General features: G+C 37.3%; 1 protein-coding gene across 1 annotated transcript in view; it reads right to left on the reverse strand.

Moving 5' to 3' along the window:
• Positions 1–18,605, reverse strand: part of LOC137405926 (DNA topoisomerase 2-alpha-like) — a 55,046-nt gene that overhangs the window by 22,555 nt on the left and 13,886 nt on the right. The window contains exons 6-20 of the mRNA XM_068092395.1: positions 17,011–17,223; positions 16,004–16,180; positions 15,739–15,843; positions 14,830–14,967; positions 14,422–14,576; positions 10,128–10,266; positions 9,634–9,728; positions 6,760–6,901; positions 6,547–6,652; positions 5,500–5,691; positions 3,117–3,377; positions 2,469–2,604; positions 2,117–2,203; positions 1,790–1,934; positions 222–421 (exon numbers count right to left, since the gene is read on the reverse strand). Coding sequence (XP_067948496.1) covers positions 222–421; positions 1,790–1,934; positions 2,117–2,203; positions 2,469–2,604; positions 3,117–3,377; positions 5,500–5,691; positions 6,547–6,652; positions 6,760–6,901; positions 9,634–9,728; positions 10,128–10,266; positions 14,422–14,576; positions 14,830–14,967; positions 15,739–15,843; positions 16,004–16,180; positions 17,011–17,223 — 2,291 coding nt within the window. The remainder of the gene's footprint in view (positions 1–221; positions 422–1,789; positions 1,935–2,116; positions 2,204–2,468; positions 2,605–3,116; positions 3,378–5,499; positions 5,692–6,546; positions 6,653–6,759; positions 6,902–9,633; positions 9,729–10,127; positions 10,267–14,421; positions 14,577–14,829; positions 14,968–15,738; positions 15,844–16,003; positions 16,181–17,010; positions 17,224–18,605) is intronic.

Below are 18,605 nucleotides of genomic sequence, written 5' to 3' on the forward strand. Positions count from 1 at the left end.
CCTCCATCATGAGATCTAATGATTAGGCGCATGGAATCGTAACGTTCAGCAGTTTTTTCTGTCATAAATGATCTACACACCATCAAAACAATGCAAAAATGCAAGATCTGCATGCTGGCTAGGATGACCTTCACCTATATGATTTTAGCGCAGAACCTGTTATTATAGCCACGGTCTATACTAGTGCTAGATGGATCAAATGGATCGAATGAGAGACTCACTGTATCTGTATAGGGATCTTCTCTGTGCCCAGCAAGTACGGCTCGAGTACAGATTCCTTGTAATTCTGAGTCCATGTGCCTACAGGCAGCTCTGTAATCTCTATACTATCCGTGCCTAAGGTAGCCACCTCCCCACTCACGGCGTAGCGCTGACTCTCCAGCATCTCAATGCTGCCTCGGAAACCGTTGTAAAAGGGAGCCTAAAACACGCTGAAGTTTAGGGCATATCCTTGAATAGGACATGGTCATCAGACGCTGTAGTGTGCACCCAGGTGAGCAACTTACTCAATGACTTGCATAAACAACGAGCAGTAAAATCATGCAAGATGTCCAAAACTGCCGAAAAATTCCTTGCAGTACCAAATGAAATAATAACCAAAAGACGTGAGCGAAAGTCAAAGCAGCACTTGGCTCCGTATTAGTTTCACTCACCCTTGTATGTAAATGTGTGTATGTATATAGCTACAGTATTCGATGATGCCCGCTTTGTGATTGAACTATTGAGGCATTTGCAAGAATGGGTATATTCACCAGGTAATAGATTGTGATAGAAAAAGCTAGAACTTTTGTTAGCGTTAAAATATTTATTGACTAAAAGAGAAAGCAAATGTCATAGCACCTACTTTGGGTTCATTTTGCTAACAAATTGAAGTCTATTGCGAGACAATCTATCGATATGAGCAATATGATGTCACTATTACACGATATGAGCAATATGATGTCACTATTACACGATATGAGCAATATGATGTCACTATTACACGATATGAGCGATATGATGTCACTATTACACGATATGAGCAATATGATGTCACTATTACACGATATGAGCAATATGATGTCACTATTACACGATATGAGCGATAAGATGTCACTATTACACGATATGAGCAATATGACGTCACTGTTACACGATATGAGCGATATGATGTCACTATTACACGATATGAGCGATATGATGTCACTATTACACGATATGAGCAATATGATGTCACTATTACACGATATGAGCGATATGATGTCACTATTACACGATATGAGCAATATGATGTCACTATTACACGATATGAGCAATATGATGTCACTATTACACGATATGAGCAATATGATGTCACTATTACACGATATGAGCGATATGATGTCACTATTACACGATATGAGCGATATGATGTCACTATTACACAATATGAGCGATATGATGTCACTATTACACGATTTTAAAAGTAAACTTTTATTTGAATTGGTTCTATTAAACTAGTTTAATGTTGCCAGTCGAGCAGAATATATTTTCACTAAAAATATGAGCACAGCCTAGTATTCCAATTTTTTGTTATAAACCCCTACATGAAGCATGTCATACGCAGACGTAAAATATAGAATAAGTAGCGTTGAACAAACCAACGCGTAAAAAGTAGAATAAAAATTATAAGCGCTTTTACTATAAATCAAATTATAGAAAATTCATCATTTTCTATGGTTTTAACATTCTCATGACATGACACCTTTTAACTTCATCCCCTCATCGAAACATACTCCGATCACAGGAGAAAAATGCATTTATGACTTGCCATTTGCATAAGCTCTTCTCCATTCAACAATTTTTTGACATTGTGAGCCACATCTCTAACATTAAAGTTAGGGACATTGGTTGACCATCCTGTACCGATACCGGAGGCACCATTGATAAGAATGATGGGCAGGATTGGACAATACCTAGAACAGAAAGTTAGATTTATCTTGATGCGCGATAGAACAACGAAGAACGTAAATAAATGTACACTACCTGTCTCCAGAAATGTCATAGAAATTTACAACTGTAATCAAATGAAGATGACATACAACATACAATACAACATACAATACAACATACAATACGTACAACATACAATACATACCATTCTGGTTCTATTTTAGTACCATCATCATTGAGGTACCTGAGGATCGCGTCATCATGGATGTGAAACAGAAGCCGGGTTAGTTCACTGCAACACAACACCACATGCTAAGTTTCCCAATGTTTAAACATTGTGAGCCCGAGTCAAACTTTTTTAAGAATGTTTTTAGAAAAAAGCAATGTCTCCAACTGTATTTGAACCACAGTAACTGGGCCTTTAAAGCCCAACTTAATAGGTACATTATTATAAAAACCGGCTACTGGAATAAGATAAACTGCAATGTAATACATCATGGTAGAGCACTGAACATTGGAAATGATGCTTTCACAACTGCCTTCTGCTACATCATTACCTGAGACAAGTGAAAATGTAACGGGGGCTTGCGGAGTCTTTGCCGCCGTGGAGCCTTGTGCCAAACTGTCCTATTGGCTCAAGGAGGTTGAGGTTGTTACTGCCAACGTAGTTCTGTGCCAGATTAACGATCGTACCTGGAAGGAAATAACTTGAGGAAGCACCTGAGGCACATTTACGCTAGTGAAAGATGTTTTGCAGAAAAGTCTGACAAAATAGCAGAGCACATTGGTGTGTGAGTCAGCGTTTTTCAGTAGCGACTAGCAACGAGTGATCAACTTGTGCGTTCAATGGAATTATTTATGGTAATAAGGGATCAATACTTTAGTAATCTATTTCCATTTAATTAGAAGAGATTAAATTTGTAACTAATTACACATTAAAATATAATTTATATGTAAATACAATGAAACAATAATGCATAAAAAATAAAAACTGTTCAAGTGCTTACAAACAATCATGATTTGTCAATCGAATTCTCAAGCTAAGGAGAAGAACTCTAATGAGCGTCAACTCAAAGTGCAGGACAAGAAGCAAGTACACATAATTGCTGCCATATTATAACTGCAAGGCACAAGATCACTAGTAACAAAGATTTATTAAATGAGAGATACAGATTCGGTACAAATGGACATGATATGATACTCACTCATAAGTGAGCTTTCGCCATGGTGATAGGCAGACAGCTCAGCGACAGACCCAGCAAGCTGTGCTACTTTCAGCTCTTTGACTAGATTTCTTTTGAAGCAGGTGAAAAGCACCTTGCGCTGGCCAGGCTTGAGACCGTCAACAAGACAGGGAATAGACCGCTCGTTATCCATATTTGAGAAGAGTACGAGCTCCTTGTTTACAAACTCTGTGAAAGAAATTCTCTTGGTGTCCTTCGTATACAGGAAGTCCTCACTCAGACCTGCCAACAATGAGAACAAAACAGACCTTTATCACTGGAAAGTATTTTTGAAAATCAGTGATAAGACGAAATACTGAAGAGAGTAAGTATCAACATAAACTTTGGTCGATGGTGATGGTTTTGTAGAGAGACAGATGCATTTAGTTGACCATATAAAACCTTAGAATCTATAAGAGATTCTAAAATATATTATTCCTCATTCCTAAAAAAGATCTTGGAAACGTGGAACAAAACTTTTATTGAGGAGTTGTCACAACCACCGCAATGACAAATACCCAAAAATGTTTGATGGCTCTCAATTCATAGATGTCTAAATGATGCAGTTATATTGTTTATTAGTTTAAACTTGAGTCTGTAACTTAATATCTGCATAAAAGTTACTTGAGAATAACTCAACGTTGGGGTATACCATCAGATGAGAAACATCTATCTGTTAACTTTTTAGTACTGTGAGTTACGCTTTACAGAATAGAGAAAGCATAATATTATTATTGTTGTATTGTAGTTGTTGTATGGTATTATCACGATAAGTCTTGTATCACAGAAAACACAGCTAACAGGTAAGAAGCACATAAAGGAACTGACTTAGTTAGCAAGCCCATAGCTATGGGTTATTAGACAATTATGCGATTATAGCACAGCTAAAAGAAAGCTGACTGCACAGCTAATATGTAACAATTATGCTTTGTTAGTTATCTTGAGGTGTTGACTGATGTTCTAAAAAAAGAATCAAGGAGATTGACCCACTAGAAGCTGAGATATAACCAGCCAAACACAGGTCTGCCTAATAAAGAATCAGAGGAAAACCCTTCGAAAATCCCGAAAACTGTGACGTATGAAATCGACTTAATGTTCATGTGCCGGAGTTGCGCACCCTTACCGCTGTTACGTATAATGATTGTTTTGGCTACGAGATGTGAAACGCTTCTCGCGGTAGTAAATAATTTACAGACTAGCTCTGGTTTCTCAGGAAAATCAAGCAAACATTGTGTGGTAAAGGCATTTGCCTACAGCCCCTCGCCATGATTTTTCAAAACAGAAGAGCAGATTTTGACTATTGTGCTTCAAATTTTAACTCGATCTCCACGGATATGCTCCGAAGATCCTCTGTTCAACGAAGCGCGTGTATAGTCTATATGCGACATACGCGATTGCAGTTCGTTTAGAATAAGAAATGGGAATGTGAATTTGTGTTCAATCATCATTTTTCTACTGTGTATCTACTGCAGCATTCAGTTGATTTTCCTCATTATCGTAACTATTAAGAGACTGTAAGTTCACTACAGCCATAATCTTAAAAAGAAAAGAAAGAAATTTATCGTTTTCTTCTTGCTGTAAGAAAAGAAAACGATAACTTTTGATTTGATTTTTCTATTGATCTATTATCTTATCCATGATTATTTTTTATAATTAATATAATAATCATAATGCATATTATACAAAATAATAATATAACTGCGTATAGAATAAATGATGTAACTAATATAATTTGTAGAAAGTGATAGCAGAATGTTGCGAAATAATAGATGCATGTAATTATTTTATTCTAAAACTAATCTACACGTCAGAGGGACTGGTTCGGAATTCAGAGCAATGATTGTTAGGCCCAATTTGCTTGTTCTATACTTCCAGGGATTAAACCAATTAGAACGCAGTGATTGTTATAGGAGAGCGCATTAGTTGGCTTAATTGACCAATGGCACACAAGTCGATTTCACACGTCATATATTGATGATTACCAAAACACTTGTTTTTTGGTAGACCTGTGTTTGGCTGGCTATATCTCAGCTTCAGGTTGGTCAATCTCCTTGATTATTTTTTTTAGAACATCAGTCAACACCTCAAGATAAATAATAAGGCATAATAATATTATGCTTTCTCTATTCTTCAAGTAAAAAAAGAGAAATCAACTTTAAACAAGTCAGCATTTTCTATTTGTGTTACTCTAACTCTGAACTTTTCTATGAGATAAGACACCAATAAAATCGGTCATAAAATAAACTTCAAATTCTTAACAGAAAATTCTATATCCTACATGTATGGGAAAAGATAAAACCAACCTCTGATGGTTATTTTCCACCTTTCTTGCTTCCATCGAGCATGAAGACAATGGTGAACCTACCTAGTTCGTGGCGAGTCCTCCTCGCTGTCATCCAGTTAGTCAGCCACTCCTTCCTCTCCTCTATGCACTTCTTACTGAAGGCGAGTGTGATGCTTGTGTCATCCTCAGCACCCGAGTACCGGAATGGTATCCTGTGCCGGGCCATGTCTGAGAAATACTCTTTTGCCTCCTTGCTGGTGGACGTGCCCAAACCTGTAACCGAACTCTTTTAATGAAAAGGCAATATAGCAACATATACTGTCATGTCCTCGTGCAACCATTATTTACATCCTGTGATAGCTCCATCAACTGACTATTGGATTGAGATAAACGTAGAACAAGGAACAGAATATAAGAGAATGCCCGGCCATCGAGGTTGCAATGGTTTGACAAGGTTTAGCGGAGAGCAAAATGGTCATTATGAGAAGTACACAACCAACCACACAGCTGGTGGCACCTACTCCTAGACCTCACAAAGATAAATTAAAATAAAAAAGATGCTCAGCTTGCAAACTGCTGTCAAGCTAATGATATAGCAGCGATCGTGCAGCAACTCTGAGAGTTCCTACAATATGTTGCATCAATGAAAACTTGTAAACTTGAGCTTACACTGACAGACATGTAGTCAACAATAGTTGAAGTATTTTACACGGAGGAGGTGATCAAAACTTGTTCTTACAATATTTATTCATTCACTTTTGTTTTTAAACAAAATTCCATCCGATGTTGGGCCAATCTATCAAACGATTAGTTTTTTTTCTCAATACTGCTGACATTATTTTTTAGAAACATGAGTGCAGTCATTTTAAAAAGCTTTACAAAATGTGTCAGTGAATGTGTCAGTGCGTTGATGCCATTTGAATTAGTCACTCCTTAGTCCTTAGTGATGACAGCACTTATTGTTGCCACTCCTCTCCGATTACACTATTAACATAGTGGATGATGATACTAATGATGCCTATCGATCCCTGGTCGTATTCTCTGATAGGTCAACTAGTTATAAACATTGCCTTGAAAAGACTGAACAGCACGAAACTGAAAACAAAATCTAAACAAATAAAATCAAACCTTTGTAGTACTTGACTTTATAGGTATGCCAGTTATCTGTTCGTGACTTCCACTCCTCAAACTCTGGCAAACTGTAGAAGGCCAACTCCTTCTTGTTTTTGACAACCTGCCAACAAGAATTATCACCAGATCAATCTAGACACTTGAGATCCCCATCCACAAAACCTCACGAAGAAATGACTGACTGACATCACAGATATACTACCAACAGACCTTGACAATGGGCGTGATAAACTCGATGAGGAAGTTGTGCTTGAGAAGGTTAGGCCAGTTGGTGTGGATGAAATTGATGAGTAGGCCTTTGATATGTGAACCATCCTGGTCCTGATCTGTCATGATCATAACCTTGCCATACCTGCGCACACATGAACAGGCTACACTACGAAATTTACAACAGCAACCTGCGCACACATGACCAGACCACACTGAGATCATAACCTTGCGGTACCTGCGCACACATGAACAGACTGCATTGTGATCATAACCCTGCCATACCTGCGCACACATGAACAGACTACACTATGAAATTTACAATAGCAACCTGCGCTCGCATGACCAGAATACAATGTGATCATAACCCTGCGGTACCTAAGCACACATGAACAGACTGCATTGTGATCATAACCCTGCCGTACCTGCGCACACATGAACAGACTGCATTGTGATTATAACCCTGCCGTACCTGCGCACACATGAACAGACTACACCGTGGGAGTTTACAATAAAGTCATAATAAATACTTTACTTGTGTGAATAGGTAAACGTTTATATAGTAACTGAACTCTTGTCTTGTAACAAATACTTCTAGTGTATTGAACTTGTATGCTAGTGGTCGATAGAGTAATACCCGTGTTGGCCAAATATTGATAATAGCGACCTGCAGTCTGCATAAGGTAACTTTATAGAAATGCATGTGACTACCCTAGGACACTTATGTATTCGCGTCATCTAACTTTCGCATTTTCGCATTGTCATCCTCTGGCGAAAATTTCATGAGCGAAACTAAACTATCATAACGAACGAAATTAAATAGCTTTGTTCATTGATATCCACAATAAAATCTTCATATTAGTAATGCAGGCAATTTTCGTCTGTGGTTGGGCTCAATGGGAAATTTCTGGTAAACTCATTATAGCTAATACACCAACTGAGCAGCATGGCAAAGCAAATTAAGATGATATCAGTTTAGTCACCGAATTTGTAACTGATGAGGATGAAAGTCTGGTAGGTGAAGTCATAAAATTGAAGAATAATTATTGCAATGATGAATTTTATTGCCAACAAAATAAATATCAACCCTCACCAGGTCCAACCACATTATACAGTTTTGGTTGTGAACAGACACATTAAAGACCTTGCTGTGCTACTTTAATTATCTGTATAATCACGAAAATCTAAATATTGATTAGCTATAATGTCATCAACAGCTAATTACCTGTTTTATGACTCGCATGGGTAGTTAATGAACTCACAGAAAAATGTTCGTTTTTAGATTAGAAATTCTCAAACAAAAGTTTGAAATTGCTTCGTTGTTTTAGGCTGATTTTATAGAGAAATCTTCGGACAACACAGTCAATTTCATAAAACTCTTAAAAGACCGTGGGTTATGTGGTCAACGAATAATAAAATCAGGTTACCACGCAATTGCTGAGAAAGTCCAAAAATGCGTTTATGGCAGTGGCCACTAGAAAACACATAAATGCGTTTATGGCAGCGAAAGGGTTATACAGTTTTGGTTGTGAAGTTGGTTGTTACCTATCTATTTTCTTCTTCTTCTCGGGATTCGATTGTGAAAGTCACGGCGGGAGGGACCTAGACGTCGTTGATAGCTCAATTGGGGCAAAATGTTGTATGCAAGCACAATCCATGATTAATGAAATATTTTGAATTGAGTGGTTTTTTGTTCAGCAAAATATAACAGATGGTAATTAGATAATGATTGCAAGGTGTTTCTGTGATGTCATTTGAGTTTTTAATTGGATAGACAGATACACCAATCAGCATTGTCCTTAGATACCTTTGGGCCTAAGATTACCAGGAATGTCTTGATACGGCATTTATGAACACATGGATTGAATTCCAATTGTCAATAAACTCGAAGCTTGATGTTGCCTCATCCCGAGTACAATCCTTCCACTCCATGACTTAAAGGAATTAGCGTGTGCTTTCATTTTTCATTCAACCGTTTTAACGACAATCGGAATTCTTTGGTATCGGAATGCTTTTGTTCAATCTACGCGAAACATAAAAACCTCTCCATCCTGTTGAATTTATATGGCAAATGAGTATCATGAATTGTGAGACATGTTTTCTCTCATGTAAACTTAATTTATAATGAAGACAAATGAAGCGTTTCTTCGCGTAATTTGTTCAATTAGCTAATTATTTTCATATAATTAAGAAACAAGAACATTACAATACATTTGCATGGAGTAATTATCCGATAATTGTTTGGTGTCAAATTTATTGTAATATTGTAAATATAATAGCTAAAGGAAATATTTAGGCAAACTATAATTTACTAGTAGTCATTTTAATGCTTCAACTTCTTTCTTCTGATCATCAAACACTGTCATAACGTCAGCAAGCAGAACTCAGATATGTTCAAAAAAGTTATAACGGTTTATAATGTCTCGATAATATAACTTACAACATTATTCTGCTATACATAAGAAACACTTGCATAACATCAATATTTATAAATTACTCGTGATAATTATACGTTATCAATCAGATCATTTAGGTCATATTTGATTTCTAAGGTGGTAAAGCAGAATTTCATAAGATTTATACATAGGTTAGAAAGCTACAGAGCAATTAATTACCGTAGTTGAAAACAGCAAACTGACTAGCAATCAGTAAACAGTTTATGTTTTCGAATGCTCTAAAATTTAATCTCGAACTTTGAACTAGATTAGTTAACAGTATTTCACCAAAATGGTTTGTACACTTTATTGAGAAACTCATTCACATACCGGTTCATTTCTGAAAATAACTTATACTGCTTATTAACTTTAATACTCAGGAGCTAGATATGACTGAGTTACGCTGCTGCACGACTGGAGACAAAACGATAAGCAGACGTACCGAAGTTTCTTCACTTCATCATAGTCGGCATACTTCTGCTTATACTGGAGTCCGAGTATCCTTATCACGTTGTTAATCTCAGCATTCTCCATGATCTACGCAGACGAATATTTAATGGTTAGCCTCAAATCTACCAGTAAAGTATGCAAGTCACAATTAACCTGTATCACTATGATTCTTGCAAACAAAGTGGCTTTCTCATTCTATTGTTCAAGTTTCCATAAAGTGCCAACATTCCATGTATAAACTTCTGCACTTCTCACAACCAACAAACGTACATATAACATACATGAGTACTGACAAAGATGATGCACTAGTTTTCAAGAGTCATATCAAACAGAGAAATGTCTTCAACAACACTGTGTTACAGAACTATATTACCATCTTTGTAGATATCACAGGATTGCAAACTAATCTACCCAAGAAGCAACCATAACACTAAACAAACAATCTTTGATAGAATGCAACAAACAAATGAATGTGTGAGCTCTAACCTGTTTATGGCTGGCATCTCGCACATTTAGCATCTTGCCACGAAGAGGGAATACACCATAGCTATCTCTACCAACGACACTCAGTCCCGCTACAGCCAACGTTTTGGCTGAGTCTCCTTCTGTCAATATTAGTGTGCACCTGTAATCGGATATGGCAGAACAGGGTTTAAATTTACCAGAAGAAATCCGTAAAATAAGGCACCTCCATAATGTGGTGCCAGCATGTGAATGTATCGACATAGTACAGTGCCCCATTAGATTACGATGTCCCTGTTATACGACATTTTTGAGTTACGAAGAGGAGCACAATGGTTTTTTATCCTCGCCATATGAATCCTTTTTCGCCATACGAAATCAATACACATCTTGCTTGAAATTCAAAATCGACAGTCGGTGTGCTTCTCACATTGAAGTAACAAAGATGCCGATATGCTGTTTGCAGAAAACTTTTTCCACAACACTTGAAAACAATTTGATGACCGAATTCACTCAGTTTAGACTTCGTGTGAAAATTTGTGAAAAGTATGTCAGCGAAAGCGAATACAGTAATACTTCAACTTACGAGTGCTCCAACGTACGAGAAACGTGAGATACGAGCCAGCTTTTAAGCAAATTTTAGCACTAACAACTGAGCCATGTTTGAGATACGAGCACGTGAGTCAGTTGCCAAGTATGCCGGAGGTGTTTTATGAGAACAGCATCATTCTGTATTTTTCAACTGCTCAGGTTATACTTTTGTACCGTGTTTTTTTTTGTGTGCGATTTTCAGTGCAGAATTATGTGAATTAAAAGTACTCTGCGTTGAACGAAAGTTTGCCAGTAAAATGAAAGATAATGCAAAGAAAAAGCGAATGATAACAGTTGATATTACACGGAAAATTATTGAAAAATATGCAAAATGTGTATGCGTGATTGAGCTAGCTCAGCAATATGACAGAAATACATCCACAATTATCAAACCAAAGGATTATATTCAGGGCATTTAGCTCGCAAAAGGACTGGCCATAGTTTCTAAACGGCGCAGCGATCTTCACGACCGCTGATGGAGAGACTGCTCAGGCATTGGATAAACAATTGGCCGGTGACAGCGTAACTGAAACGATGCTATATGAAAAGCCCGGTGCAATCTAGCAAAACTATAAAAATAGACATTCGGACAAGTTGGCTAGTGGTCGTGCATTAATCTTTTGTGACGACACCTGCGTTCGTCCTAATCGCAACATGTTGAAAGGGCGACAAAGGCAAACGTCTTTAGATAGGATTATCTTAAAACGGCCGGCTAGTCGTGAAAGCGAAACAAAGGAAAAATTAGCTAACCAGCGAGAAACTTCAAACTACGAACGCCGAAGAAATTTTAATTACGTTAAGTTAAAAATGAAAGTTTGCTTTTAGGTTTGCTTCTAGGTTTGTCTTTTAAGACATTGATAAAGTCCAAATTTATCAAAGTCAACTGTTGTAATGAAGGATAACTTATATCTCCCTCTCTGGCAAATGCTAGCGTTAGCTGCTATTGCATGTATTTAATTTTACATTTTAATTAATCACATTTCCTTGCATTATTTTTTAATTGTTGCTTTTTGAAAGCATTTGGTAAATTAGGACAATAACCAACATGCTCTTTCTGTTACAATATCTTGTTTTGAGTGTTTTATTTGCATTTTTAGAGTATGGAAACCAATCAATATATATTTAATGGTTCTATATATAAATAAATTGCACCAACATGCGAGTAAATTAACATACGAGCTCAGTCTCGGAACGCATTAAGCTCGTAAGTCGAAGTATGACTGTATTCATTTTAAGTTTTCATTTCATTCAATCAAAATAGTTAACAGCCACATTACCTTCTAGAACTTGCTAAAGGCCGACTCTCTAGAGTATAAATACATGTACTTCCGTATGTACGTATGGTTACATTAATTCTTGCGCACATTTCAAACAAGACAAACAACAACCTCTGGATCCTTTTATAAGCGTTAGCTAGCTAGCAATTGTCTACATTGCACCAGCAAGCATCATCCTCAAGTGACCAAGTTGACAATCTACATTGCACCAAGTTGTTTTTTTCTTAGAGCACTCTCTGCACCAGCAGAATGAAATCAGCAACAAAGTCGGAGTTGCAATTCCTTCAAACTGAGGGTCAGGATCAGACAACATCTCTTAGCCGGCTAACAAAAATCCACGTCAATACATTTTAAATTTATTTGTAACCCTTTTGCTGGGGAACGACATAAATGCCGTTTATTGGGTCTTTGGGGAAACAACATCAACGTCGTTTTCGGTAGAAGTTTATAAAACTGTAACCAAGTAACGATAAAAAGCATACAAACGTTTCTAAGTTTAACTTATTGTTGTTAAGATATTTATCTATAAATTACAATATGAAACGATTATCTGAAGGGCATTTCGTTTTGCTACAACCCAAACAAATAGGAAATCGCGTTTCCATTGCAAAAAGTGTAATATGGAAAAACCAGTCAACAAGCGATTGGGCTTTCGAAACGAAGAAAACTTATTTGATCCTGCATTGGTCAGTGATCGTTTGACTGATCAACACGATAATAATTCACATGATAATAGCTATATCAACTTTAAAAACTTCGAATATATAGAGAAAGGTCATGGCTACGGCAGCTCGGTTGATGATAATGCTACATTCACTTGTGCTGTTGTTGTAAATACTAGAAAAGTGCCTCATAATAGCAACTCCAATACAAGCAACACCCGTGCTACTAGCTTTAATACACCAGTTACTACTACTGAGGGATCAGAAGATGAAGCATATATAATCACACAGGCTTTCAAATGTTAGACAAACGTTATTGACGCCTTAGGTGGTGACTAGCCTTGATCGCTCAACAATTTTTTCCCTCACTCACGGCCCAACTTCACACCACCTGCTGATACTTCAATGTTCGAGTAGTTTGATTATTTCTTCCTACTGGGCAAGGTGGAAGTAACTTGTAGATTATAGTACCAGAATCTAAAGAGTATTACGAGTATACACAAGCAAAGGTTGGAGTTCTGCAACCACAGTCCAACCTGCATATATGGGAAAGAGCTAAGGTGAAGCGATGAAGGGCAATTATTGGACTGTGCTGGAACAAAGGCTTGTAAAAAACTCCAAACAAAGTAACTTACTTTAATAGAAAACATCAAATCCAAAACCATCTAGTGAATATCAGCTCAATCCACGTATGCTTATAGAATAACGCATTTATTGAATTGTCAACAAAAAATTACACGACTTTCGGACATTTTTCGGAGACTTTTACCGTAGCATAATTAGCATTGATACGTTTTCAACTCTGTTCTACCCACTACACGTATCAGCCCAAATCACGCCACTCGAAGGGTATAGTAAATAAAATTTCATTTTTCCTTTCGATGGCCATTAAACGATCAAGTATGCGAGAGGCCACTTCTGAGAACAGCATCGCTTGGGCTTTCTTGTCGAATTGGGTTGAAGGTTTTGATAAGGTGAGCTAAAAACTATACACGTACATTGTAATGTTGGATTTTATTGCAAATTATTACCACTAATACACTAAAGTTATTGCAGGTAAGTATAGTTGCTGATTCTAACCAACTTTTTTGTTATTAATTTATAGTATTTACAGTACATATATAAAATTTTGATGTTTTTTACCTGGGGGCGTTTGCATTATATAAATACTATAGGTTTCTATACGACATTTGCGTTATACGAGGCCAACCCTGAAATTAATTAAAATCGTATGGCGAGTGCGCACTGTAATGACACAGTATAAGAGAAAACCTGCTTCAGTGTCACTATATGAGAGTGCACCTGCTTTGTAGTGTCACAATACAAAAATGCATCTGTATTATAGTGTCAGTCAGAAGAGTGCACCCACAAAATAGTGCCATAGTATGAGGACGCACTAGTATGATGTCACGTAACGAGGGAGCACTACGAAATGGTATCACAGAGTGAGAGTGCACCTGCGTAATTATATCGTAGAACGAGGGTGCTTCTACACACCAGTGTCACAATCTGAGAATATAGCTGTATGAGAGTGGCAATGTGACAACTTGATGCAGAGGCGTGCCTTGCAAGCTAAGAACTAATAACTGAGCTATACCTAAGGGTTTTTACTACAAAGGCATGTTTATTTATAGAACGTCAATATATAAATATGTAGAATTGGCTTCATGTGAGACAATGTGAATCCTAAACTAAACTGTTGAATTACTAGTGTTATAGGCTATCAAAACATCAGATAAGTTTTGAGCCGATTGGCCAAAATGTGAAAAAATTAGACAAAAAACTCACTTTTCAGAATTCTTGGTGCCAGCATCATTAGCATCATCTAATTTTGGAATCCCTTTGAGTTTAGAGGTCTTAGTGCCTGACTTCTTGTTCAACTGACTCATAGCCTTGAACTTGACCCAGTTCATTATATGCTCGATAATGCCGCACCGTGTAATCTGCATAACAACATGGCCGTTATCCCTGCACCGGTGTAGGTATCCACAGGCTATCAGTTATAATGAAACTATCAAGGCGAAACCTATATGGTTGCCAAGTGCTGTAAATAATAAAACTGTCAGGCTCTTAGCATCTTAAAATGTGAATATAACTGCAAAACTACAACATATTCAACCAATCTGTAGTGAAAGACAACTCAAAGAAAGAAAGCAAACGGATCAGAGGCTTTGTATGTTGGTATCTGGCACTTACTTGACCGATGAACTTCTCTGGTAGCTCGCATGTTGAGCCGAACTGTTTGGCTTGCAGAGTCATGTTTTCCTTGGTCTGTGAGTCGAAAGATGGATTTTCAATGAGACAGTTGATGAAAACCCAAAGGTTGTTTTTCACCTGTCAGGGAAAAGCAAATACCAACTTAAGCAAGGCCAAACAATTATCCAATCTTTTTAAAATAAAACTGAGACAATTGCAAGTTCGAAGTAGCGAGTGTGGTAACTATTCTTATCAGGTGACGAGATGGTCAGAGAGAAGAAAAAAACAGAATAAATTGTCACATAACAAGTGTGCAGCTTTCCAACTACATCGAAAAGAAAGTGTCAATGAGGCTTATTTCATAATAGTTGATATAAAAGCAAGTAAAAAGATGGTGATAAAACTTCAGTCTGGTTCAACTGACATGGCTGTGTCGCTCACCTGAAATGGTTTAACTGACATGGCTGTGTCGCTCACCTGAAATGGTTTAACTGACATGGCTGGGTAGCTCACCTGAAATGGTTTAACTGACATGGCTATGTCGCTCACCTGAAATGGTTTAACTTACATGGCTGTGTCGCTCACCTGAAATGGTTTAACTGACATGGCTGGGTCGCTCACCTGCAATGGTTTAACTGACACGGCTGTGTCACTCACCTGAAATGGTTTAACTGACATGGCTGTGTAGCTCACCTGAAATGGTATAACTGACATGGCTGTGTCGCTCACCTGCAATGGTTTAACTGACATGGCTGTGTAGCTCACCTGAAATGGTTTAACTGACATGGCTGTGTCGCTCACCTGAAATGGTTTAACTGACATGGCTGTGTCGCTCACCTGCAATGGTTTAACTGACATGGCTGTGTAGCTCACCTGAAATGGTTTAACTGACATGACTGTGTCGCTCACCTGAAATGGTTTAACTGACATCGCTCCTTTCCCCGATTTCTTACTCACAACTGCGACAAGCTTCTTTGTGATCTGATCCACGACGTAGTCGACATGCCTGCCACCCTGAAATCGCCAAAGCCATTATTATGGCCATACAATGCTATTACCAACAAATAGCACAGACAGTGTAACCATCCAACACTACTACTACTGACACTATAAGAATACAGCACTATTACTGTGACCCGGTAGTGGCATTACTATCACCCCTTTGGACAGCTACCTTAGTTGTAGCAATGCTGTTAGCAAAGCTGACTTGCTGAAACCCTTTTTCTGAAGATAGACAGACAGCGACCTCCCATCTAGGGTTTACAGCTTCGTAGACTACCTTTAGCGAGGCACCATTATCATCTACCTTGTCTTTTATGTAGAGATCAATGTATTCCCTGAAGTTTTTCACCTACACAGAGATAAAACACCTACACAAGGATAAAAATAAGTGATGCAAAAGATGCCTCTCGTAAAACCAACTAGATCAAATCTACCTTCAGTTTTGATCAACGTGTGTTAATTTTTTGTATCGTTATTACAAAAATAATGATAAACATATAATTGCAATATTTGAATACAAATACAATAAGCAAGCCTCAATGCTTCTGAGACTTTATCTGCTGCTGAACTACTTCAAGCATCGGCTCACCGAAGTGAGCTATCAATACTTTTACTAAAAATTCTAGTCTCATTGTAGTAGTTTAACACATATTTGAACTGTAGATCAATGTAGCTGGGCCTCAACAAAAGAAAGAGTCAACTTAAAAAAAGGATTCTGTAAATAAAACAACCTTTGAAGTATAGCTACAAACCAATTGTGTCTACCAATAAAAATGACGCGAATACATTTTTAAAAAAGGAGATACAGCTCCTATGCCATCGCAAATATTTTTCATAGAATAAAAAAACTTATTCACAGGCCTAGCATTTTCTTTACCTTCTAAAAACTTTTTTGTTATTATGTTTGTTCTAAAATCAAAATACATAATTAGGCTTCCACAACATCTACGATTCTACATAATATATAAATGAATATACTCAATACAAACCAGATCCCTGTGTTTAATTAAATAAAGCAAACCATAGATGAATAACCAGTCGTGTAAAACATGTTGTTTCTACACAGCGAATGAAACCTACATTCCAGTTAAAATTGTTTCTCTTAATAAGGTTGATGACATTTGGAGAGCAAAATATAAAAATACACATCAAAATGAAACAAGTAGATCCTATACTCACGGCAAGTCTCTTTCCGTTGAGGACAACCTTGACCCCTTTAGCTGCCGCAGCTATGTCATATGCTCGACGTATGAACAGGTCTTCTATGTCTTTGTCTAGCTTCTCCATTTTAAACTTAGTCAAGTCTGGTTCGAATGTGACACAAGTGAAGTCAGACTCCTTTGCATCTGTGATCTTCGGATCTGAGGCCTTAGCCATGTTGTTCGACCAGACCTAGATGATATTTAAAACCATATGCATCAAACAGTATAGCTCGTTCTCCTTTACGTAGATCTACAGTCCATGAAAAGTTACTACCACATGTCCCTGCATATAAGCCTATCTCGTATATAAGCCTATCTCGTATATAAGCCTATCTCGCATATAAGCCTATCTCGCGTATAAGCCTATCTCGCATATATGCCAAAAAAGCAAAAACAGCCCTGAAATCACGGAAGTTATGAAATCAAATAAATGTATAAGTCGACCACATAAATCATAACACGCTATATATACCTACCCTACAAGGTTGCTGCTTATGAGCAGCTTTTGTAGGCTTAGTACAAAATGTTTCTGATTGGTGAGTAGTTGTATGATTAGGCAATCCTTCATTCTTTCGTGACGTCATTCTATCGTTGTCTGCCATCTTTATGGACAACTTTTATCGTTGTATAATTAGCCAATCATGTTTCCGATTAATCACAAGGAAAATATCATCTGTTTGCGTTGTGTCTATGAAAAACATGTTTGCATTCAACGTTGACCTGACTTTCACTTTGCAAAAACACTCCTATAGTTATTTTTTCTTTGTGATGATCAGACGCATTACAGCTACGTAGGTTTCACAAATTGTAGATAAATGGAATTCCGATGATTATCAATTGGGCAATAGTAGGAGTTACAGTGAGTATTTATTTTTAACAGTTAACAATAATGCCGTAAGCCATAGTAATAGTGGTAACTCGTCTGACTCGGAACAAGCTGAACTTGTCAACCGCAGTAGTATGAAGAGGTCAAAAGTGTTCAAACTGAGTCTGCAACACACTTGTGGCTTTTTACGGAATCATACGATGTAAAATTTCATGGTAATTAATTTGGGCGAATTTATAACAACATATAAGTGCCAATGTCCAACATCTGGCTCTACCGGACATTTAATTGTCACAATAAAAAAAATTATTCGGTAGCAAAAATGTTAACGCTTTTGCAGGCATAGTGACATTATTGCCGTTTAGCGATACTGATAGGCAGAGCAACTATTATGTCGCTACACGAACGTTTTTATAAATTGATTTCTGGTTAACATATTGCCTTTTTTGTTTAATTTTTTACCAATAGTAAACTAGAATAGATTGGTCTTTGTTAATAATCAAAAACGGAGCCGTTTAAAAAAGAAAAAAACCGATCATTTTTGCAATACTAAACGAACATAAATCCAAACAAAAAACATCTTTAGATAAAATTGGGAATTTTGTTTGTAGCTTGTTTCTGCTTTCTGAATGTTTTCCCAGAGTGCAACAACTCTTTTTCACTGTCATAGGCTATAGAGAAACAAGAATAAGCACATGGCGTCAAGACTGCGGTGTAGGCCGCTGCAAGGGCAAATGCTTCCAAAA

This window comes from Watersipora subatra, chromosome 10, assembly GCF_963576615.1.
Source record: "Watersipora subatra chromosome 10, tzWatSuba1.1, whole genome shotgun sequence".
In the NCBI taxonomy this organism is placed as follows: domain Eukaryota; kingdom Metazoa; phylum Bryozoa; class Gymnolaemata; order Cheilostomatida; family Watersiporidae; genus Watersipora; species Watersipora subatra.